At 43.0% G+C, this 23,871-nt stretch overlaps 2 protein-coding genes across 3 annotated transcripts; both read right to left on the reverse strand.

Moving 5' to 3' along the window:
• Nucleotides 1-208: 208 nt before the first annotated feature.
• Nucleotides 209-15,596, reverse strand: pcsk2 (proprotein convertase subtilisin/kexin type 2). 2 transcript variants are annotated; one of them, XM_049735991.2, is made up of 12 exons: nt 15,163-15,596; nt 13,448-13,552; nt 10,732-10,845; nt 10,295-10,403; nt 9,848-9,885; nt 7,113-7,189; nt 6,333-6,421; nt 6,038-6,213; nt 5,087-5,302; nt 4,364-4,464; nt 2,732-2,959; nt 209-1,146 (listed from the first exon to the last, which is right to left on the reverse strand). In XM_049735991.2, exons 1-12 carry the CDS (start codon nt 15,373-15,375, stop codon nt 657-659), a joined length of 1,956 nt encoding a protein of 651 aa, XP_049591948.1. In that variant the 5' UTR covers nt 15,376-15,596; the 3' UTR covers nt 209-656. The 2 variants fall into 2 exon arrangements, with proteins under 2 accessions (XP_049591948.1, XP_049591949.1); XM_049735992.2 differs by lacking the exons at nt 13,448-13,552; nt 15,163-15,596 and adding an exon at nt 12,502-12,701.
• A 6,912-nt stretch (nt 15,597-22,508) lies between these two features.
• Nucleotides 22,509-23,360, reverse strand: LOC125978870 (otoraplin). Its single transcript, XM_049736719.2, has 4 exons — nt 23,137-23,360; nt 22,901-23,040; nt 22,698-22,808; nt 22,509-22,610 (listed from the first exon to the last, which is right to left on the reverse strand). The coding sequence occupies exons 1-4, from the start codon at nt 23,246-23,248 to the stop codon at nt 22,587-22,589; spliced, it is 387 nt and encodes a 128-aa protein (XP_049592676.1). The 5' UTR covers nt 23,249-23,360; the 3' UTR covers nt 22,509-22,586.
• Between the last annotated feature and the right edge of the window lie 511 nt (nt 23,361-23,871).

Here is a 23,871-nt window from a genome sequence, read left to right on the forward strand (position 1 = left end):
AATGACGCCTCCTCTGAGCAGAGAGTGCTTCAGCTCGCCTGGCTCATTCTTGCTGAGAGCAACGTTTGTCTCCTCTTGTGCTTTTTGAGATGCATCTAAGCAGGAGCATCTGATGCTGCAGGAAGAATAAAAAAAGAAAGGACTTCAAGAATTTGGCGGCAGCTCAAGTTTTTGTTTTGTTTTGCTCTGTTTCAAATCACTCGAGGGCTTTAATAAACAGCTGGATAGATTTATTATAGTGTACATCAAAGGTTATGAAAGACAAACGGAGGAGCACAGGCTGCAAATAAATCACACATTCCTCTCCTCGTTTGTACAAACGGAGCATGTCACAAAAATGTCAACGGAAACTGGAAGGAGGATGACACGGAATCAGTTTACAGTCACAACCTGTACAACAGTTGGCAGGAGAGACGAGAGAATTAAAGCGGAAGAGTGGAGCCTTTTGGTTTATCTACAACGTGTAAAAATAATGATGTCGTTTCTTGGAGTACATTACTGAAGGATGCACGGTACTTTTATTGTTAAACATTCATTGAAGGTCGGAACTGAAAGTACGAAAAGCAGAGTGAAAAGGGAGCAAGAACAAAATACACAAGACGGACGGGATGCCATGAGAGAAACACATGCAGGCGGTGGAAGGGGGTGGGGGGGTTTCAGTTGCTTTTCCTCAGCAAGCTCTTCAAACTTCTCTCCACGGCCTCGTCAAGCTCCTCCTCCAGCTCCTCCTTCTTGGACATGGCCAGCTTGGACTGGTAGTCGCGCACTTTCTGGTCTATGTAAGGGGCACTTTGTGTTCCGTGCAGCATAAGCGTCCATTCCTTGAGGACGCCGCGCTGGAGCTCGTCGCCCTGGAAGCCCACCTCCAGGACCCAGGTCCCGCGCGGGTCCTCGCCCCAGGTGTGCGTGGTCATGAAGGGCCACTTATCAAAGCCCACCTTGGAGTCGTTGTCGCGGGGCCGTCGGCTTAGCAGGATGGACTTGGTGCCCATGGGCGAGGTCATGTTGATGTTGAGGTCACCGCGGCGACTGGCGTTGACCGTGATCACCGCCTGGACGTGCTCCAGATAGCGGACAAAGTTGTCCTTGCCCTGGCAGGCTTCGGTGGAGATGGCCAGCACCAGCTTGTTGCCAGACTGGATTTTACTGGAGAAAAATGACAAATGGGTGGTTTCATCTATCTTAAGCGGATAATATCGTGAATCATATATTTTGCTGACTTTGTCTGTCGGTAAAATTAAAAATGAAATGCAAATAATCATTTGTCAGGTAACGTGATGCAAGCCGAACAGGTTAAGGTGAATCCTGCCTTGGCGGTGCACAAGGAGATTAGTCCCCGCCCCCTCCAATTCCTAGAATGGGCTTGTTTTGAAATTTGTGGAGAACAGGTTGTTGTTTTTTTCCAAGAACAAGAAGAAGCCACTGTTCCTATCAAGGACACAGCGGGGAAGCAGCTTGCAGTGGAGACTTATTAACATTAGAAGCTTAGGCCCACAATGCAGGCAGCTTCAAACAGGAGCGGTCCAAAGACGTCTGAGCTCACCCAAGCGACCGACCGACCGAATATACGCTTCTTGGACGCTTCATTAGGTACCATTGCGCATAGATGCGTTCTCAATTGTAGTCCAAATTTCCCAAAGCGGGCTTATGATTGCGAGACGGCTCAATAGTACAAATGACCTTTCTATCCTCTACTTGTTTGTGTCGCAAGTTCTCCTCTTTAAAGAAGACCACTTTGGCACTGCTGATTAAAAACAAAGTAGTCACAGCATGTCCGCTCCTCTGATAATAAGAAGTTCTTTTCCAGCCAAGTAAGTCAGCCAGCGCCGCTATCTGATCAGCGTTCGTTCAGAGCGGCGGCGTAGTAAGCTTTGTTGATGTTTATAGCTTTCCCCCAGCGAGACGCTCTCATCGGAGGTGGCCTTGTTGTAATTATTTCTCCAGCACAATGGGGGCGGCCGAGCGGCCCCCGTGGTGGTGCTGCTGTGTACAACAGCGAGATGAGGAAAAACCTGATGCATGACATAGCCTCCATTTGCGCGGCCTAAAATTACGATGCAAAAGACGGGACATTACCATTAACGTCTGTTCCTTATAAAGACCGTTTCATGGCTTTTATGGCTTACTTTATTTCCTTTTTTTGTTTTCATCTCTACAGCCACTTGTCTTCTATTTTGGTTTTGGAACAATTTCATTAGTGGAGGGTTCCTTAATGAGCAGAGTGTTGGCAGAAGCCCACAATGCTGTGACAAAGCAACCTTCATCAAGGTCTGCATGATTGACAGTTCTTCCAGCCCAAACCATTTAAGGGTCTCTAATGAAGCCAATTAAGAGGCAATAGGCCAGAGGAAAGCATTCGCCAGCCCACATGAGGGTCCTCTGAGTCACACTGTCTAATAAAGCTGTGAAGAGGGGAGCCCATGAGAGCAGAGGGGGGGCAAAAGGTTAACGCAAAACAGAACAAAACAGAGGAATAGAGGGAGGGCAGCAGGTAAATGAGATAGAACAAAGCTGCGCTAGCAACAGGTAGAAAGAAAGAAACAGACGCATGATTTACTTCAGGGGTGCGTTGCTGTCAAAATGTTGCCAATCACAGTATGTTTAAAGAGTGGATATCAATATTATATAATAAAAGGGACATATTCCTATTTCTTAATTTATTCGGTAGCATTCATTTGAAACGAGGAGGCCTCAGTCTGTAGATTTCTTTTTTTGAAGAAAGGGGACTTACTGGTTCTCCTGGATGGATCCAGCGACGCAGTGGAAGCGCTCGGGCACCGTCTTCCACTCTTTGGCCATTTTCACCATGCCGCCGGCGTCTAGCACGCCGTAGCCAAACAGGTGGTTGAACTCCAGGCCCACGCCGTTCCTCCTCCACTGGTGGACCTCGTCGTGGAGCTGGTTCCTCTTAGAGGTCAGCACTGAGAGGTGCTGCATGTCTCTCCATGTCAAGTCGGGGCTGGGGGCAGAAAGGGAGAAGAAATTAATCATTACAGCGAAACTTGTATGGAGATCGTCGCTTTCAGAAAAAAAAATCATGGAAGATTTTTGAGGTTATGACATTTACATTCAGAACTGAAAATGAATTTTAAACATCGATTTTTGTTGTTCCTTTTCAATATTGTGCAGACGTTATAGGTGCTGCTGTTTTGGTTAGCGTTCATGTCGTTCAAATGAGCTCAGCAGTTTCATATAAACAGTCGCCATAATGAACTGAGATCATGAGTTGTCATCTGTTTTGCTTTTGTTTAGTTTAAGTACATGGGTCCAGCAACTACCGTAATTGCTTTGCTTTCCTGCCGTCACATGATTGAAGAGTAAAAACGCTTTGACGGGGCCAGCGCATCCACTCACTGCCGACAGCGACATCATCATCATGTGTGCAGAGCAAACAATGGTTTCTTTGCACAACTACGCTAAGCGGGTGTCTGTTAATGGTGGGCAGATTCTTGTCAGCGCTTTCACGCGATCAAGGAAGGAAAGGCTCTTCGCTGGGGTTTTCTCGCAGAATCCCTTTTTCCGTTTTCACATTTCACTTAATTGCACCATGTTACCGCATACGTGTCATGTACTGTCATCTGTCAAATACTTGCCGTAAAATACACAAGCAAAGGCACTTTGAACAGTATTTCTGTGTATTTTCTATAACTATGAGTCCAAAACATTGTTTCCTGACATTGTCGCAGGCACATACACAAACACTGTCTGGCTGTGACACATTGACCCCCGACCTACCTTTTATTCACGGACATGAAAAACACTAAATACTTCTCATCTGAACCCAAGGACAAGGACAAGACTACCTAATATTAGATGAAACCGTTGAAAGGGGGATCCTTCCATCTGTGGTCCCTTCTCAAGGTTTCTCATTTTCCCCTGGTAGGGGTTTTTTGAGTTTTTCCTTGCCCTTTTGGGAGCTTATGATCAGGGGATGCTTTGAGAATAATTGTCAATTTTGGCTATGTGAAGCCCTTTGAGACTGTTTGTGATTTAGGGCTATACAAATAAACTTGACTTGACTTGACTTGACTTGACTTGACTTGACTTGACTTGAAGAGACGCGGACAGGAGGATACTTGGGTTCGCTGTATCTGCCTGCGACAGAGCCAATCATTTCTTTTTGAGCATTTTCTAATTTTCCCGAGAATTGTTTTCAACATTTCCACCTGTTCCCCAAAAGGAACATATAAAACTCCTCGCTCCGCCAGTGCTTGAACAATGAAAATAAAAATCTTGATAGTCAAAATGGATGATGGAAATAAAGAAAACAACTAAGAGCAACAAGACGAAATAATCCACAACATCCGTATGCCCTTCTACTAACAAGAAGGTGAAATGACAAAAGAACAGAGACAGCACATACTTTGCCTCAAGAGCCAGAGCAAAAACTCCAGCTGCTTCTGGAGCTGCTGCTGATGTTCCGGAATGGCGCAGAGTGCAGTTTCCATACAGGTCGGTGGTGGCCTACATGTAAAGCAAAAGTGTTACTGTCTGTGGAGAAGAGCTGAAGAATTGACTCTTAAGAGATTAAAAGAAAAGATGGATGTGGAAGTCCTTCTCTGTTCCATTAACCTGCCAGTACACAAGTTATGTTAATATTTATTGACTCAACCTTCATTTGTGGCATTCGGTGCTTAATTAGTTGGAATAACAGCCTGACTGCAATTAGAAAGAGAACCCCGGGGAGGACCCTGACTCTGTCAACAGCCCGTGGTCATTTGCATAATCGCAAATACAAACAGGGCTGCCTTTGTACACGGGGAAAAGCCTCGTTTTGTCTATTACTAACCAATTCTCACACGTGTATTTCTAATAGAATGTTTTCGTAAAATTGTCCGTTTTTATTCATTTCCAGTAGTTCTTCCTATATTGATCTGAATTCAGCCAGTTTGCATGTTAACATTAGCAAATTTGCATAAAAACACTGACTGCAAGCCGCTTTGAATAAGCGTAACCTTTTCAATTATAGTGTCAAATTCTTCGATTTTTTTTTAAATATTACAATCTCGATGAAAATGGATGTCATTATTTGTACTCCTGGGTGCATATGAGCTCATTTTTGCACTACTTCAACATATAGACTCACGACGCCAGCCTCGGGGTTCCTCTTGCGTCCGTTGCTGAAGGTGGACGCCAGCGTGGATGAGCAGCTCTCGTCGTACAGCGCCGTGCGTCCGTCGTTGATGGCCGAGTTGATGGAGATGGTCCACATACTCGAGGCGTAACCATCGCAATTGCAGTCGTCATAGCTACCGCCGTCTCCCGATGCCCACACGTAGATGCTGCCTTTGCCTCCTCGACCCTGGATGGAGACGGGTGAATAGAAGAGTTCTGATTTTGATTAGGGGGATGTCGTGGATGGAATGTAGAATTGGAATTATATAGTGCTACTAATTGGAGGATGCGTGAAGCTCAGGCTGATTTATGTATATGATAAAAATCTATGAGTCGGTTTGTCTCATGGGCAACAACTACGTAAAACTCTTCATGTCAAATAAAAATAAAATAATTAGGCAAAGCGCATTTCAGGATATCCTTATTTTTTGGGGCCACATTTTGCACTATTTCCACCTTCCTCACAAAATTGTAAAATCATTATTATTATTATTATTGTTATGTGTTGGCAAAGCGATTCTTGACCGCTCGCTTAGTTGCTTATACACAAACAGAGTACGCATCCATCCAGCTTTGTTGCTCCTCAGCTCCGTCATTTTAGAGAGGCCTACACCTGCCTGAGCGCAGTCCACCAAGATGATTAATCAGTCTAGTAATAGGCAGTGGCACTGTTAGCATGGCAACAGTCTGTGCGCGTGTGTGTACGTCTTCCGCAGAAGGGGGGGGGGGAATCTTTGCCTGGCTACTGTCACGTGGATGGGATCTGCTTCTCATTCACCAGAAAAAAATGTTGGTAAGGACAATGAAGGTATGCTTTCACACGGTCGACACAGAAATACGTCAATCGGACAATTGGATGTTGGGGAAAAACTAAAAAAGGTCTTGGAAAGCAATGAGCGCAAAATCCAAGTTGACGCCTTACTTTGTTGACGCCGTCAGCCATCGCCTGAAGGGTTAACTCTCTGGGTCCATCCACGGTCTTGCCATCATCAGTGGGCCCCCAGCTGGCGCTGTAGATGTCAATGACTTGAGGCATATGGCTGATGGACGAGGCCTCGATGATGTCCGTCATGAATGGCTGGTCCAACATCCTAATACCTGGCGTGTGAACAAGAAAGGAAATGAAAGCTGCGGGAGATGTGTGGAGCCATCAGAGCGTTATCACGAGTGCCGCTTGCACTCATTATGGCACTCAACCTCGGCATCGTGACACATACCCGCCACCTTGGAGTTGTAGGCAACTCCCACGCCGCAGATGTTGTTGTTGGCTGCCGCTGATACTTCCCCGGCACATCGAGTACCATGACTGGTGACAGGAAGGAGCAACACAAGGGATTAGGAAGAATTTCTAAATTCCAGCAAGGCTACAAAAAAGGGACGGTGTACTGAATTCTTCAAACTTGTGGTATTTTGACGAAGCCCTGGAAGACAGGTTGTTAGGATTAAAGAAATATTTCTACTTTTGTCTGGGTCCAAATCAGTGTGTGCTTGTGTTGCGTCTCTCTCGCCTCCATCCCTCAGCTTCCCACAGGGACCTTGCAGAGAGTCGACCCCATTTCTCCCAGCATCCTTTGCCACTGACAGGAAGCTATTTATAACAGCCGGCTGATTAGCCAAGTTGCGCGCTCGCCAGACTCAGAGCTGCCGCGCTGGCAAACCCCGCACGCGCATTTCTGCACCCCTGAATCTATTTCTTCCGTCTTCACAAGTCGCAGAGGGACAAGGCAAGCGGGATAAAGCGCTATCAGGGACAAGGTCGCCTCAGCGTGAACGTGCCTTCTTTATCCACCGTATCTTGGCAGCAAAAACAAGCATTGTGCTTTCTAGTGTTCTCGTGTTCAGACAACAATGGCTCTGTTTATACGACACCGTTATGTCCTAATGGAACATAATCACTCGAGAGCTGCTGAACTCGAGGGAAAGCACACAAAAACATAGTGTGTGTGCGTGTGTGCGTGTGTATGCTTGGATAAACAGAGGGCGGCTGAGTGAGCTACCTGTTGAACCAGTCATCTGTGTAGCGTGGAAATGGGTAGGGGTCATTGCTGCTGAAGTCATAACTGGCATCTGCATTCTGAAAAGACCAAATTGATGTGTGTTCACAAAGAGAATACCAAAGCAGAACGCATTTTATTCAGCTCTTCATCTATTTGGCCAAATGTGTGTTTAAGTTTTGGTATTCTGTGTTTTTATGGCGGGGGGGGGGGGGGGCACTTTATGATTAACCTCCATGTGTCGAATCGATAAGTCTTCAAGGGAAGATAATAAGCTCTTGACTGTGGCACAACATTTATCATGCAGATATAACAGTGATGCCAATCCTCTAATCATTACAAATCAACAGGAAGTACGGGGGTTGCACAAATTCTGATCAATCCCGGGCGGGGCCGAATTGCATGAGACCAAAATGTGATGAGAATAAAAAAAGAGGACAAATGTCTTTCTTGGAACATAGTGTGATTAAGGGCTGTGCTGCCTGCTATGAACTCCCGTTTTATTCCTCATATATGAGTACAGCCAAATGTTCATTATCCCCATCGTGGGGAAAGGCATCAGATCAATTAGCGGCCATGTTGACTGGATTGTACCTCTATCATTATCTCAGCACAGGCTGTTATTATCTTTGCCCATGCAACCTTTGTTTTCTCAGAACGAGTTACGGTCTATGAAATGTTCGTTTCAGATCTGCCATTTTCGAGAAACACACCTGATAACTGACAAAGGTGAACGGGGGTCTGGAACATATCACATGCTGAGGGAGGGTTAACTTGGGAACATGTCACTGATTTTAAACTCTACAGTTATTTTTATACTGTTTGTTTGTTTGTTTTATTTCCAACAATGTATATGCAAACATAAATTGTTGTTGTTACAAACAATTTTGTCATGACCTATTTTTCAGCAAGTCGTAACATTTAGCCCCAGTAGGACATTATTGCTTCCAAAGAAGATGACAAATGAAATAAAAATGTTTTCATTTGAGAGGGAAATGACAAGCAACAGGAGACATCTCGACTGTAGTTGTAGTACTCACATCCTTCTACTGCATTAAAGTAAACTCAAATTGATTGAATGCGGGCGACATTGCTCATAAATCACCGTCTAATACGGGACAAACAGAGAGGACATACAAAAAGGTACCGTTATCGCAACTGATAACATTTAATCATATTATTTTATTTACATAATGAGATAAGAAGCAAATGCTTATTAAACTGGTTAATAACTGTTTGCGTTTAAATTCTGACTTACAGAAAATGGATAGAAGGAAGTTGCAATGTTGGCGTGGAATAAAGTTAGAATGGTACAAGAAATGTATCGTTATGTAAAAAGACGCATTTTGTCATGAAGTCATAAAGTTGATATTGAGCTTGACTGTCCTTGGTGTACAGTTTGTGAGTCAAGACACCGTGAATAAAAATGAACTCGCTTCTTTCACGCTTCTTCAATCTTTTCAAACAGCACAACAATCAGGAACATCACAGGCGTGATAACTTGTCGTCATGGCAACATCAGCATCCCCCCGACAACAATGTAACCCTATTAGAAGACTTTGAAATATCACACCTCTGTGTCCTTTGCACTATCTCTGAAAACAAAAGGGGGGGGGGGGGGGATCTATTTATCATCAGTGTGTGGTGTCGACCTATTTTCCAAATGGTGAATAGATAAGTGTGGAAATACACTGAGTCATCATAAATGATCAAAATGACTCCATTGTTCCGAAAGGCACAGTGTCATTTAGTCCTCGGCTAATACAAGTGTGTTGTTGTGTTGTGTAGCATCAAGGTAGTGAGCGCCGCATGCTCTCCGATCACCCCCGCTAAGGCCCACTGTTATTTTTGGGTCAAGGCCGGTCGCTGTTCACAGGCAAGAATTGAGGAGGCAAACACTGGAGTAAGGCTCACGGGAGGATGTAATAGGGGCTGGATGAAGCGGCTTGACTTTTATGGGCCAAGAGGGACTCGTTGCTTGGCTTTTTATTACTGCGAGCAGGCTGGCATCGGTGCGTTTGCAGGATTTCAGGTAACAGATGGCACATTTACGCTGTCGCATTTTTCCATGCAAAATGGTGGAAAGCCAGTCGGAGTACTTCAATGTTACTTCTTACCCTCTGCTGTGGTGTTCAATTACGAGTTCCGCTCTTTTTTTTCTCATCCCATTTTAACTTTATTTTGGAAACATGGCAACTTTTCATGAAATTTAAGATTCTTCTCACAGCATTATTATGGTTGTTTTTATGTATGTATGGTTATATTAGTGTGGGTGTTACTTATTCTAAAAATAGTATCGAGCTTCTGTCGCCACAGCGCCATCTGTTGGTTCAGCTAGGCGCATGCCCCAAACACAAAAGTGCAGTTTTGGCTGCAAACGTTATGGCCAAATAATATCTCATTTCCTTGTTATGTCATCGTCCCACTTGTCCTTTAAGCTTTTATCAGTATGCAGGAGGTAGAACATCACATTATGCACTACCCCGGCGTTATCTGCGCTGGTGACAGATCGGCCTTCCAACGTGCCTGCCATGGCGGACATTAACATTATACAGCTCGGCCGTCCTCCGAGCTCACTCCTGCGTCCTCCACCAAGCATGACAAGGAGACCCGGCAGGCATGACGGCGCCTCGGAAAGCACCTGCCGTCGGCCAACTGGATCGCCCCCCGCTCCCCCCTCGCTCTGCTCACTAACAGGAGCTTGGGAACTTTTGCAAATTTAATAACGAGGTACTCACATAATTAGATGCCAGGTCTGGATGGAGATAGTCAATGCCTGAAATATAATATTGACATGGATATTAGGGCCTGCTAATCATGTGACACAGTGATTTAAGAGAGTAACGTCCGCTGTGTTTTGCATCATAATTCATCATAAAGCATAAGAAATAAAACAATCCTCATTTTCCCCACACAGTGTCATAAGAATCAAAACAAAGGCAATGAAAATCCTGCCATGACAAAGCTAATAATGCTTTGTTTTGATTGACATTACTGGCAATCACTGACATATTAATCTACCAAGGGAACCCTGACAATCGTATCCTTATTATAATATGCTACCAATTTCTGTCTGTGTTTATCATATTGCCAATGGTGTAAAATTGTATTCAAACAAGCTATTTTATTCGCTATGTCAAGACATGTTAAGCTGTATCTAATGTATAGTGTGAAAAGTAACTTGCCATCATCCATGATTGCGATGGTGACTCCTTGGCCCGTGTAGCCCAGTTGCCAGGCCTCCGCCACATTAAGATCCAGCCCGGGGGTCCCGTCTGCTTGGCCAGTGTTAATCTAATCACGCAAAATAAGAAGCCATGACTCATAGCATTCAAGGTGGAGAGAGAGAAAAAACAATATCAAGGAGGACAAATGTGGGTGGGATGCTTTGGTGAAGGTAACGTCAGAGATAACAGCGCATCTCGCAAAAGATGGCCTGGGCTGCGTTCCACAGATGAAGAGCAGCGAGCAGCCGTAAATGTCACACGTGCCACTCAGGCTTAAACGAGAGGGGCGCTGCACATGCAGCCGTGTATTGGCATGGCTAATTCAAGTCTGACTGATTGTGGAAGTTGTGGGCAAAATGGATGCTCAGAATGGTTGGGTCCGGATGCTGACTCACCAGGTACCATTGTTTGGTGAACAGCGGGTCACTTATGTTCACGTCCATGTCATCTATACTTCGGTAGCCGCGCTTCTGACGGTCAAAGCCATCTTGGTCCAGAATGTTCTTAACCTGGGAAAAATTGACATGACCAGAGATTTGTTTCGAAACAGCGTCCAGCCACTGGCCAATTTGACATTATTCAGCCATGGAAATCCACTTGCAGTTCCTTACAAATGTTCTCTTGTGCAGTGGTTTTAAAAGGAATGAGATTTGCCGCTTCCGTTGGCCAAAAAGCTAGCCTAAGCTGTGTTCATGCCCACAACGGCGCATAAGCCCTTTTCTTGCTGCAGTAACTCCAAGTGAGCAACGCCACTCACAATTAGACCACGCTTTGCTCACCCGAGCATAAAAAAAAGTGTGACGTGAAAACATGGGATTGTTGACCATGACTTGATCCAGACAGGGATTGTTTACATTTGGAAAAGACAAAAGATGCTGTTTTTGTTGCCGCCTGTTCCTCAAGTCCACAAAACACAAAGACATATCATTCTTGTCAGGGCTTTAAAATGTCCTCCGGCACATACATTGGGCTGACTAAATCCCCTCTGGTGTGAACGGGGAATAAAAACAGGCATTGTGGGTGTTTTTTTACTGCCACTGATAGATAAGGCAGTATAGAGCAGCACTCTACATGGCCTTTTAAATCCTATTCATCTTTTTACAGCGTACGCTGAGCAATCGGGAAGCGCACAGCACACGCCGTCAATCAGCGCAATCAGACGATCCTTCCAATGACAGCGCCAAATACCATATACGTATTTGAAAGTACACATCGTGAAGGCAATTTTAGTCACTTATTCCACATTGTTTACCAACCAGCTTACATGTTGACTAAACTCAATAGGCCCTTGAAATAAGACTAAAAAACATAAAAGCAAACACTGCATTTCTTTCTCAATAATAAAAAATGATGAAAGGCTAATAGTTGGTATGCTGATAATGCTTTTTTTCTAATTAGAATTCGCCAAATGGGTCATAGGTCAAATGTTAATATTAGTCAGTAAAAAAGTGGAGTTAAACATGTAGAGGCTAATTGTTTGAATTCAGAACTATGGACAAAAATAGGGAGGATACAAATAAATACAAAAGAATTTGGTCTTCAATTTTCACACAATGACTATAATTATAAACCTGAGCTAAAATAGCCTGCTGACTGCTTGCGTAACTGTTCCAGGAATGCGAGCTTTGGGCATTTTAGGACTCAAACAGATTGAAGGTAAAGGTCATGAAAGAAGTGGGTCATTGTTCCCTACTATTTCATTCCTACCAAACCTCACGGGGAAAGTAGAAAAATCAATATAACCGTCCCCTGCAGTACATTCGGTGCTTCTAGGAAGGCACAAAACACAACCGCATAAGCCATTGTGACATTTTAAAGATAATTAAAATCTCCTCGGCTAATGGTTTGGTTACTGTTTTTTTTAATGCACTTAGAAGGCGGTTAAACATTAGCGTTGCGTTGCGCTACAGGACTTGAGTATTACAGTGTTCTTGTAGAATGCATATTTTATTGAGTCGAGGAGGACGGCAGGGAAACACTCGACACTGTGATATACAGGCCACATAAAATCAGTCGTGCATGAGAGCCAGTAACTGTGGCCGTACAACCCCAACAAAATGGCAGGTATACCTCGTGCCTAAAAATAACAATATGGTGACTGTTTATACTTTGAAAGATCTCCCCCCAAATAATGTCAATTAGAGCTGAAGCAATTAATCAAATACCTTGAATCATTTTAACTGGAGAAAAGGTTGGAGGAAAATATCTTCCTTGAAGCTTCACAGTACACATTTTATTTTCTGCGTATCATCCAAACATACTGGGAATTATTATTTCTTTTTTACAACAAACGCATATTAGACAAGTAACTGTCATTGACTTGGCATACGCAGCGTCATCGCTGCACCTACGGTTAACTAAGTAGCACTTATCACATAAAGCTTCACGGGAAGGCGTTTGAAAGCAAGAATCTCAAAGGGAACAAAACACATAAACACAACCTCTGCACAAATCTCTTCTTAAAAGGCACCTACCTCATAAAAAGATAGTGGATGATAGTTTGTGAGTGAGTGACTAAGTGGCATTCAACCGAGGAAAAACAGTTTTAGATGAGTCACGCAGCAGCAGCTCACAGGCTTGGACGCTAAAATGATCATAACTTCAATAAATCAATCTCATGGATAACGAGCGGCAAACAGAAATTGTATCTGAATTCATGGAAACGAATTAAATTCATGAATATTTGATTCCTATTTTTATTCCTATAGTAAGGACAGTGATTAATCCAGGCCAATGTCATTGATTTCAATTAGTCTTAGAATACGTTAGTAATGAAAGCCACTTCTTGCATCATTGTGGTTTTTGTTGTTTCTTATTTGTTGAATTTGCTATTAGGTGGCTTTCATTTGGCAAAATGAGGTCGTTCCGGCGGAGCTAGAGCGGTGGCGCTGGCTTCCGCTGCGATATGCTTGGACGCCCCAGGTGCGAATTGACTATTAAGTATTTTTCTGAGAAGTTCCACCCGCCCCTCATTTTTAATATTTTCATTGTTTCTCGTATTGGGGAGAAAGAGGCAATGGAAGGAAAGCAATGTGTTTGGATTATCAGCGTTTCCAATTCATTGTTTCTCTTCATTCATTTTTGTGCAATTATTGAATGTCACGTCGTTACCCTGCTGTCTTCCTGGAGCCGCTGTCTGCCTCGAAGGCTGCGTTTGCTCCGCCTCTTGGAAGAATCCTGAGGGTAGAAGTGGTAGAGCCCCTTTCCAAAGGCCACCTGAGTAAAAATGGTGCACAAAGGCGATGAATGAGAACGGGTTGAAAGCATGGCCCAATCGACACGTAATTACCACACGACAATAGGGCAGAATGGAGAAAGGTTGAAGAAAGGCCACTGATTTCCAGGCTTTCATGAAAGAGGGACGGGAGTCTATTTTGAGGCACGGCTGTTAGAATCAAACCTAATGCATGGTGAGAGCAAGGGAATGAGATGCATGACTCTTTTCCCCCCCCCCTCAAGCACAGTGCCCAGATTAAAGACCCCCTTATGCTTGAAGACCGTCGTCGTCTAAGTTGGGGCAGGTCAACCTTTGATTTAAACGCTCTCGGATGAGCCTGCTGCATTGCCTGTGACTATGACGTTGAAGATTTTGCACATATGCTCTCCGAAATAAAAATGAAAGGCCCGCACACAAGTCCATTTGCCCTTATCTTGTTAATTAAGTAACGCTTAAAGATAGTTCAAACAAAGCAGTTATTGTTTAATGGCGCATATCCCATCAAGACAAATATAGCTGCCGATTACATAACCTGTGAAGGGAGGAGGGAGGAAAGATGGGGAGGGGGTTGCTCCATTGTCCAAGAAAATGAGCTAGCAATCACACAAATACCGCTCAGCAAATGTTACAATGATGATGTACACATTGACACATTTTTAATAAGCAAGATTCTTATTCAGAGTCAGAGGAGGAAATTTTGTGCTGTACGCATCGCTGGCTGCAACATCCCCCCATGAGCAATTTCACACACATCCATTTTGACAGGCCCACACACTGTTCAAGGCAGAAGTGTCATTTCTTCTGCTCCATCATGGAGGCCTTGTTAGTGTTTTGTTCATATACGGGGCATGTTATCCAGACATTCCATGTCATGTCTTCAGGGTGAGTAAAATGTCACATATAGGGATTGACGTGTGTCTATGTGTGTAAGTGTGTCTCATGACGCTTCAAAATGTGTGGAAAGCGGAGGTGGGGTATGTATAAGGCTGTATCTGTGTTGGTAAAATACAGATTTTATATTATTATTATTATTGTTATTATTAACATGAGACAGGTACTTTTATATTATATTTGATTATGTTTTGCATTTTTTTATGGAGAGAAAATAGTCAAATCACTAAACTGTTTCCATAACAAAATATTTCGTTTTATAAGTTATTTAAAATCATTTGACATCCATTTACCTTTATTTTCATGTTTGTATTACTCTAACTTTTTTTAAATATAGGCTCTGTTTCATGATCTTTTTATCTAGATTTATTTTCGCACAAAATCAGATTTTTATGTATTCTATATTAAGCACAATGATTAGCTCTTCAGTGGATTTATTTTCCTTGATCAAATCAATTGGGTTTTTATTTTTTTATTTCATAACCATTTATGATTTGTTCGTTGTTTCTTTGTTGAAAAATGCAATAGAATTGCTTTGAGTCACATTTATGTGCATCCAGTAGGCATGCTGCCTATAACCCAGTCTGCCTTATAGTGGGATGTGACGTCACCACATTTCACAGAAGTGCATTGGAAAACAAAACAAATGCTTAGAAGAAAATCATATTTTCAAAAATCAATTCTTATATGTGAGGCTTTCTTTGTACGAGTATCCTACCTTGCGAGCACTCTGGTACCCGTGTTGTGCTGCAAGTTGGTGCGCCTCTTCCTCCGGCGCCTCCTCGTGCAACTGGACCACAACATGGTCCGTGGAGTGTCTCTCCGCAGCCTGCGTCGCCGTCGCCAGCAGCAGCAGCAGCAGCAACAGCAGCGCGTTCAGCAGCACCATAAATCCCACGCGTGTCCCTGCACGGTGGGGAGATCCGTGCATCGTGACCGGCCTGTGTCAATACCGTCTGTGCGTGCGTGGTTGTGTGCACGCGCCTTCTTGCCTGGGCTGCCCGTCGGCTTGTGTTTGGATGTTAAGGGGGAAGGATGCTCCTGGTGAGGAGAGGGGAGGGGAGAGGAGTAGGAGGAGGTGGAATCAGAGGTTTTGCGCGCGCATCTCCTCCGCAAATTGGTGTTTCCTCTCTTGCTGCGGGGGGAGTGGGGCGCTCGTGTGTGCTGCGTGGGGCAAACGTGCATCCTCAGCTTTGTGTCCCTCCGCCTCCTCCCTCAGCCTGGTGGCGTACTGTTGGGCTTTCACTTTTCAGCACCCTGGAGAGATCCTACGCTCTCATTAAAAACCAAGAGGATTTTGAGCCTTAATAAATCGGATTCTGCTCGATTCGCTTTCTCATTATCCATATCTTGATCCCACATGGGCAGTATTAGGTACACGTGCAAAATGTAGTGTGCTGGTCCTGTAATGGATTATTTTGATAAGACGTTCATAAATCAAGGTGCCACTGTACCCATGGGGACAAAAAAAAAACAAAAAAAACCAAACCAGTTCTATACCTTAGCTTTAGCCCAATTAAAATACCACCGCTTTTGTAACGTATGGGGATCACGTCTTCGCTATGAGCTCACGACTCGTCTTTTAAGGTTTCACAGGTCGCAGACATCCATTCTAAGCAGTTTGACCTTCTCGGTTGGAATGGAGAAAACAGCTGGAATGGCTTATAATTGGATGTGAGCAGCAGGTTGTTGAAAAGAAACAAGAAGAAAAGAAAGAAGCCTTCTCATTAAAATCCTCCTGCTGCTGCTGCTACTAGACACACATAAGAACTCGACATGGTAGTACATTCTTTTAGAAATGGAGGAATAGCCCGTTTCGGTGAGGTACATATATTCATTCACATGCAGTTAAGAGAACACTTTAATGACTGATGTCATGTTAAATAACATCCCCAAAGTTGTTTGAAACAGCTCACTTTATAAGTGTAGGCTGTCTACTAATCAGCGTTTGCCGCCTCCCCGGAGGTTTCCTCCCACACGACTGCCACTCTGCAGCCGAGAGATTATTTGCTTAGCTCGGACAAACGAGCTAGCGTCTCCGTTATGCTTCACGCATTCTATAAGGAGATGCTGCACAGGCTCGTATGGAAGAGATGCATCACAAATAATTCATGTTGTGAGAGTAGCCAGTCTGCATGGGATCGTCTCATCGCACCAAAGATGGTTATGTGTCCGCTCCATGCGATGAAGGTTGTGAAGTCAGCATGACACAGTGGGAAGGAATAATGATTATCACTGATGGGGGAAAAAAAAGTGATTTCACAGGAAAGGTGAGCTATAACAACACCATCTCATTTATATAAAATGAGAACATAAATCCTTCTCAATTTTTTCCCCAAGCTACTCTGATGAGATGCCCAGCAACAAGCATAACCCAAAGATAAACCAAACAGCAATCCGAATAAACAGCAGTACCGGCCACTGGAAAGAAAATAATTCTTTCATTTTTCATACATGCTGCAAGAGAGTGCTTTTAATTGCTTCAGCTATCGGCTTCAGTGAGAACACAGAAAAAAAGATGACACAGCAGCTACATAGACACTGATATTCGATTAAGAATCAATCTCGGCCATCGCTTCAGGGTGCACCCCATCGTTCGACAGGACCGGATGCTTAGAGACTGTGATTTTGGGGTATTTTGACCGCATGGTGTCCCAAAATGAGACACCTGATAACTATGATAAGTGATGAGGGGAAAAAGGGCTTAACGCTGCACGTCCATTTAGAGGACGCTCAATTCGATACACTTCCATTAAGTCGCAAGCTCGGAGCGAGAGAGGCATTATGGGTACTTTGCACACTGACTTGACACGATGGATCAGGGAGCTTGATTCTCTCTCTGCGTGTGTACTGAGCTTCTTCAGGTGTCTGCCACTGTGAGATAAGATGGCAGATATGAAAAAATAATAATAAGCACAGAACAGACTTCATTTCGGGGGTGGTGTCATTTCCCTGTCACCGCGTATCGAGCATTCAATCTTTCAAATTTATAGAGCGTGGTCATTTCAAATGGTTCAGTATTGAAGGGAAGCTTCTTCCTTTAGATTACATCACATGGGGATCTAAAATGGTGGCGAACATCAATAAACCCATTCTATTGAAGTGAATTACTATGTATGGCAGTGTAGGTGCTGTTTACATTCTGTGAGCCCGCACGGGCCAGAAACTCTCCTGTGATCAACAAAACTGGTCATTCCGGTTTGCACAGCCCATGGCTTTCATTTTCATAAGTCCACTGCTGGTGTTTATAGCACACACACACAGAAACACGCAAAATAATTTTGTTATTTTGAAATTGTTATGAAATCTGTGATACAGTTTCAAACATGTTCCAACATCGTAACTGCCACTAATGTATTTGTATCAACAAAACCGAACAGGGCTAGTATGACTAATCCAACTAATCGTCTATGCTGAAGCTGAGCAGGTGAAACAAAAACACGATTCCTTTGAAGCATGTGTGTCAGAGCAAGCCACTCACCTGCGCTGAGAGCCGCCCGCCCAAGCGTGACGGGCTGCTGCCACCTGCTTTGTTATTCAAAGCCTACTCCACAAGCAAATCCACTTTAATTGGAAGAGAAAAACAAGCGCGCACGATTCCGATTATGCATAATCAAGATGATTAATTCCCTTTGCGTGTTGCTTATTTTCAAGGTGAGCATTCAGTGCTGCCTAATGGATGCGTTACATAGAGGGCGATTAAAAGACATGCAAATTTGACACCGCTGAAAATACTGTTTGCAGCAGGAGAAATAAGCTACGTTCAAGCACCATGCTGTCATCATTTGATTTCTCTCTGTGTATTACCTGCAAATTGCTACTTTGCTAAATTTGTTTTGACCTTGTTTGTAACGAATGAACATATCACAGCGAGTGGGAGCCGCTGGCTTTGTCAGAACGGTAATCAGCCGCACCAGCAGGCACAAGTTGACGTCTTGACGTGATGACTGCGGTGGTCTAATTGTCGCAGGCCACGTTCGCACACCTGCAAAATCTGTTAAAGTGGTCCAGCAGAGCTAATCTACCCCAGTTTGCGTTCAAGAGTCCATGAAATTGTACTCAGTGTTACCAAACCTTATAAGAATATGACTTCATTCACACGATAAAATGAAAAAAACTTGATTCTCAGAGTAGGCCATAAAACCAACACATCCAAAACACGCTTATAATTAGGTTTGTTTAGTTCAAGGGGTGTGTTAGTTTTCCGAATCAAGCCTCCTACGCGCCACACTCATCCTTCACCTCAACTGGAGGTGGGGGTAATTACCCGGCTGAAAGTTTGACGTCACCTTGGAGAATGCCTTTCCTCCGAGGAGTCTGACGACAACGCGACCTTTGACGCACGACGGCCAGTCATCAGCATGAAAATGGGCATCTGCGGTCCGGCTGGCGCGGAAGATCTTGACAAGATGTGATGACGCTCGGTCCGCTGAGGGCACAAAAGAGCACAAGCGGCAGCCTTCCGCGTCTCCTCCCATGTTCTTTCCATGAGGACATTACCGCTAATGGTAATGTAACCTCGGATGTTACCAAGCTGCTCTCCAGTGCTCCCCCGTACTGAAGAGCGTTGTCCATTAAGAAGGCCAACAATAGCCATTTTTGATGGGCCACACAGGGTGACGTCCAGACGACAGGAACACCGGGCGCGGACAGGAACCCAAAACAACAGTAGACACCGAACAGAAGGAACACACAGGCAGGGTTGAAATACACAAGGTAACAAGAGGGGGCGACGGGTTTTTAGTCAGACGCTCTGTGCGTTTAGATCAGAAGATGCTTTAAAATTCAAACTTCATTTTTGTAAGACTTTACTCTTCAGTGATCTTGAAATTCAGAGAATGTGTTTATTTATTTATTTATGAAATTCTGAATTATTATTATTTTTTAATCTATTTATTCATTTATTTAAAAGGAAGTCTGCCTTTATGTAGTGTGATGCATTTCCATCAGAGTCTTAGCATAGTTGTGAGAACGTCACCTGATCCAACCTGGTGGTATTCGGGAAAGGTCACAGTCTCTTCAGGGCTCAAGAGCTACAGTACCTTGACTGGACAGCAGATGAGTGCTAAGCCTGCCATTCTATTCATTTAAAGCTCATGACTATAACGTAGGAAAGTTCATTTGCACACAAGCTTCTTAGAACCATTCAAGCAAGAATTGAAAAAACAGACAATAGTCGCATGCATGGCACCATTACAAAGCGATCCCTGCATTGTAAAAACAAGCTGCGGGCAAAGCGAGTAAATAAAACCCTGCACGATCTATTCCAGAAGGGTCAATAAAAAGGAGCTGGAAAGCATTTAGAGGTCCTCATTGGAGGATCTCATTCCTCATTTGGCCCTGGCGGTTTGTGTGGATATCCCGGCCAATCAATACAAGCACCATTAAGCTTAACAAAGCTGCTTTGTCTATAAAACAGGCCAACGATGAAATGAAGCACTCAGGGACATCTGAGCTGCTTTCACGCAACCTGCTACAGATATACGTACGTACGTGTGGTCACGCTCACACAAAATGATATCAACAACAAAGCCTCTGATATATGAATGTGGATGACGTTCTTTCACCGACAGAAACACTGGCAATATCCACCAAAAGTTGTCTTTTAAATTTCATCTACGCAAAACAGGGAGAAGGGCAAGCTGCATGCTGCTTCACCAACCCCAACAAAAAGGGCATTCAAATGAAATAGCACTGGCTTGTAAACTATGAAAATAAAAAGAGAAACAAATGAACTGGTTTGAAATTCATACACATTGTAGGCTTTGTAGTATTAAGCATTTGTAACCTGGTCAAAAGTTGCAGAATTATTCCTTTGAATAAATCTCAGGTCTATATTATTTCTTTAATTTCTTATCTAATCCAGTAAACAGCCCCTATGTAAATATATGAAAGAGCTATATAGATGTCATATTAAAAGAAATAACCATCTTTTCAAGAACACTTTGCAACACGCTTGGATGCAAAGAGAAAAATACAGTGACGGTAACGGCAGTTTGTTTCAGCACTTAATGGCTGTACTTAGCTTGACTGCTTTTGCAATGACTACTTGGTTGTCATGACAAACAATTGCGGGTCTATTCAGAGGCTGTCACTAAACCCCTCTCCTTAAAAATAAAACAAGACAAGATGTAGGAGGGCTCGTGATGGACGCTTGTCTTAAAGAAAGGAAGCGATAACTTGTTGCCAACTATCAGCATGTCAGAATTGAATCAATTCTTACATGTCTTAACTATTAGCATGTTAGCATTCATACTGAATGCAGCTTTATTGTTACCTTGCACATTGCATTTGTCAATTTCACCTTTCGGCGGCTTCAAAGTCACAAAAGCTTTCATTATTTTGTATAAAGTGCAGCTGCGGCTTTAATTTGACCTATCTGGCGCTCTTTTCTTCTCTGAAGCGTATTTGTGTGTACGTGTGCATGTGTGCGTGCGTGAGTCATGTAATTGTGCAGGCTAGTGTATTTCCAGTCCATCTATTTTTTGTGTGACACAAAGAAGCATTGATTTATTTCTGCTCAACTTCCTCCACTAATATCTGTATTGAAATCTTCACGTTATGTTCTGGGATAGGGAAAAAAAATTGAATCGGAGACTCACTTTTTATCTCTCCACCCTTAAATCTGCTGGCTTAAAAATTGGACTGACCCAGAAAGTTGGGTCGATTAGGTCAGTCCAATTTTAAACCTAAATTGGGTTGTTTTGAAGGGTGTACCTTTTACTTTGTTTGCTTGTTACTACGGTTACTGAAATATGTTTTTTTAATCCTTTTTAATGCGCAACTTATTGTAATCAGCAGAACTTTGATTGGATTTTGAAGAGGTCATCGTCAAACAACGTGTCACATCTTGAGTAACCAGGTGCAGCATTAGAATTTTAATTCTGGTTCCTTACAAGATTGTTGTCATTATATGACTCATAGAATGATTAAATAATTAAAAAATTAAAAAAATAATAAAGGAAGTGATTCAATTTCCTACCTGTTTAATGCTGCTAAAAAATAAGTACCAATGATTATGCTGTAGGCAGCCTTTATAGCTGTTCAATTATCCAGACAATTACAAAAAGTCTCTGAATGTCTTTTTATGACTTTGAATGGTAGTGAACAAAAACACAAACATATGAAATAGTTCTTTAAATTCATTTGATTGTGCTTGCAACCAACCAATAAATCAGTCGCTGAAGGATAATTCCCCTCTTCTAAATTGTCAACCTCGGATGCTCCGAGGTGTTTGCTGATTTCCAACACTGCAGGGTGCCAAGGGGCTTCCTGTCTGCAAAAGTGTGGGTGTGACAAGGCAATGGAAAAAGTAGATGAGAAAAAAATAGCTTGTGTACTCCGCTCTGTGCGTATGTCTGCTTTTGGCAGCTGCTCCTTGAAGCATCACCCCCCCCCCACCAAAAAAGACACATTTTATCCCGTCACCATGGAAACTCTTTAAAGTAACAATCGTATGACTGTGCGCACTGCTGTTTGTTTTTAATCACTTGGCTGCTTTTCTGAAGGCCCTTTTTTTTGTGTGTGTTTGTGTGGTAAATGTCAGCATGTTTAGCAAATTTGTATTGACTGGAACTAATGCGTGCTAATTCCCACAAGTGATAAATGAAATAACCGAATTAAAAGTTTATGTTGTCGCTTCAAATCAATCTGTCAAATAGCGGATCTGAAGTTAAATCAATGAGTCTTTCTATAGCTTTCCATTATGCACTGGCAGACATCTGTTTAGTTCCCACGTGGAAAGTATGTGCAATGATCTTAATGACAGCGATCAAAGCAGATCATCCATCCAGCCTTAATAGCTCCAATATGTCTCAACGATCATTACACAGTACCAGACACTGTGTGTGAGGGAGATATGGAATATTCAACAATCTCATCAAATGGTGGTGTGCATATGTGCTACTACTCTGGAAGCAAACATAATTCTATGTGTTGCATGCAGATCAATTCAAGTCAATGATAAGATTTTTGATACTACCATGACAGTTGAAGATCATGGACAGTTGGAAATGACAGGCTACAATTATCAGTCTCGAGAGTCTGTTGAAAGAAGCCGAGTGGTTTTTGAGATTGACATGGGGAAATGGTTTATTGAGCAAAGTGATAAATGAGAAGCAACATCGGGTACACACACTACGTTTATGTGCAGATGAAATCCGTGTTCTGCAATGAGAAAAGACAAAGTGAATGTAGACTAACTTGAATAACATACAAAAATACATACAGTATGTCTATGTTAATTCTACACACTGTTGTAGGCATCTGGACCGTGTCCTCTCTAAATGTGTGCGTCTCCTTCACCGCAGGGGCCGGAAAGTATCCGATGATGCCCATCTGGTCCACGTAGCGGTCACTGTACACCTGACGGTTAACACATCAGCAGAGCCTCACCAATAACTTCCACCTTTGGATCTGTGCTTTTTCATCCACAGTGGTGTTTGGTTTGTACATACACTTCCAGACCAGAAGACTCCACTGCCCTCCTCTGGCACCAGTTTAGAATACACGTAAACCTTCTGACCCTTCTTGAGGTTGATGAATCTGCAGTCCGGAGCTATGAAGTCATCCAAGGCCGAGGCCATGGAGAGAACATCTAGAAAAAGAAAAATCACAAGAAGAAAAAATGACAAAGAGAAATAGGAGTGAGTTCAAAGTGGGATAGGGAGTTCCATGAAACACCTTTACTTACATGAACACTCTGCATCACCACAAATCTTGTTGTCGGCTAGCTTGTCCATGAGTACGGCATCTGAGGTTTGGTGCAGCACTCCCACACAAAGAACAAGAAGCAGATGTCGCATTTTAAAACAATAATCTTGGCTGTATGAATGTACAGATGGATATTTGAAGGAAACCGAGAGGAAACGTCTGGAAAGTCAGGGGGGAAAATGGGCTGTGGCCCGACATCACACGCTGCCCGACCAATCAGGGTGGACTCTTGGAAATGTCACACTGTGGAACCAGTTACATATCGAGTGGGAGTTGACTATTTACACTCACTGTTCATAATAGTGGGAAAATGACACTTTGATGCACACTTCTGTTTTTTGCAACCTTTTCAGATTCTACAGTATTGCAAGGAAATCACAAATCAAATCACAAATCACAAGTTGGCAATTTTTGCCCTGTGATTGGCTTGTGACAAGTCCAGGGTATATCATGCTTCTTGCCTAAATTCAGCTGGGATTTATTTAAATAAACAAACAAATAAATAAATAAATAAATAAATAAATAAATAAATAAATAAATAAATAAATAAATAAATAAATAAATAAATATTAGCTCAGAAAGTTCGAGTTTATAAGTATTAAAAATCCTACTTAATTACTTAAATACAAATATTGTCCTAAGACTAGTTCTTTTCCGAAACACAAGATGGCGCCATTGTTGATGTTTTTAAGACACGCAAATGAATCCACAAAGT

This window comes from Syngnathus scovelli, chromosome 12 (genome assembly GCF_024217435.2).
Source record: "Syngnathus scovelli strain Florida chromosome 12, RoL_Ssco_1.2, whole genome shotgun sequence".
NCBI lineage: Eukaryota > Metazoa > Chordata > Actinopteri > Syngnathiformes > Syngnathidae > Syngnathus > Syngnathus scovelli.

Excerpts from the sequence above, each read along its gene's own strand:
- pcsk2 (XM_049735991.2), bottom strand. The coding sequence starts at position 15,375 with ATGCACGGATCTCCCCACCGTGCAGGGACACGCGTGGGATTTATGGTG. Across the intron at positions 7,190-9,847 it reads CAGACCTGGCATCTAATTAT|AATGCAGATGCCAGTTATGA; the intron begins GTGAGTACCTCG and ends TGGTCTTTTCAG. Across the intron at positions 5,303-6,037 it reads TGGCTGACGGCGTCAACAAA|GGTCGAGGAGGCAAAGGCAG; the intron begins GTAAGGCGTCAA and ends GTCTCCATCCAG.
- LOC125978870 (XM_049736719.2), bottom strand. The coding sequence starts at position 23,248 with ATGCGACATCTGCTTCTTGTTCTTTGTGTGGGAGTGCTGCACCAAACC. Across the intron at positions 23,041-23,136 it reads TGGTGATGCAGAGTGTTCAT|ATGTTCTCTCCATGGCCTCG; the intron begins GTAAGTAAAGGT and ends TTCTTTTTCTAG. Across the intron at positions 22,809-22,900 it reads GAGTCTTCTGGTCTGGAAGT|GTGTACAGTGACCGCTACGT; the intron begins GTATGTACAAAC and ends GTTAACCGTCAG.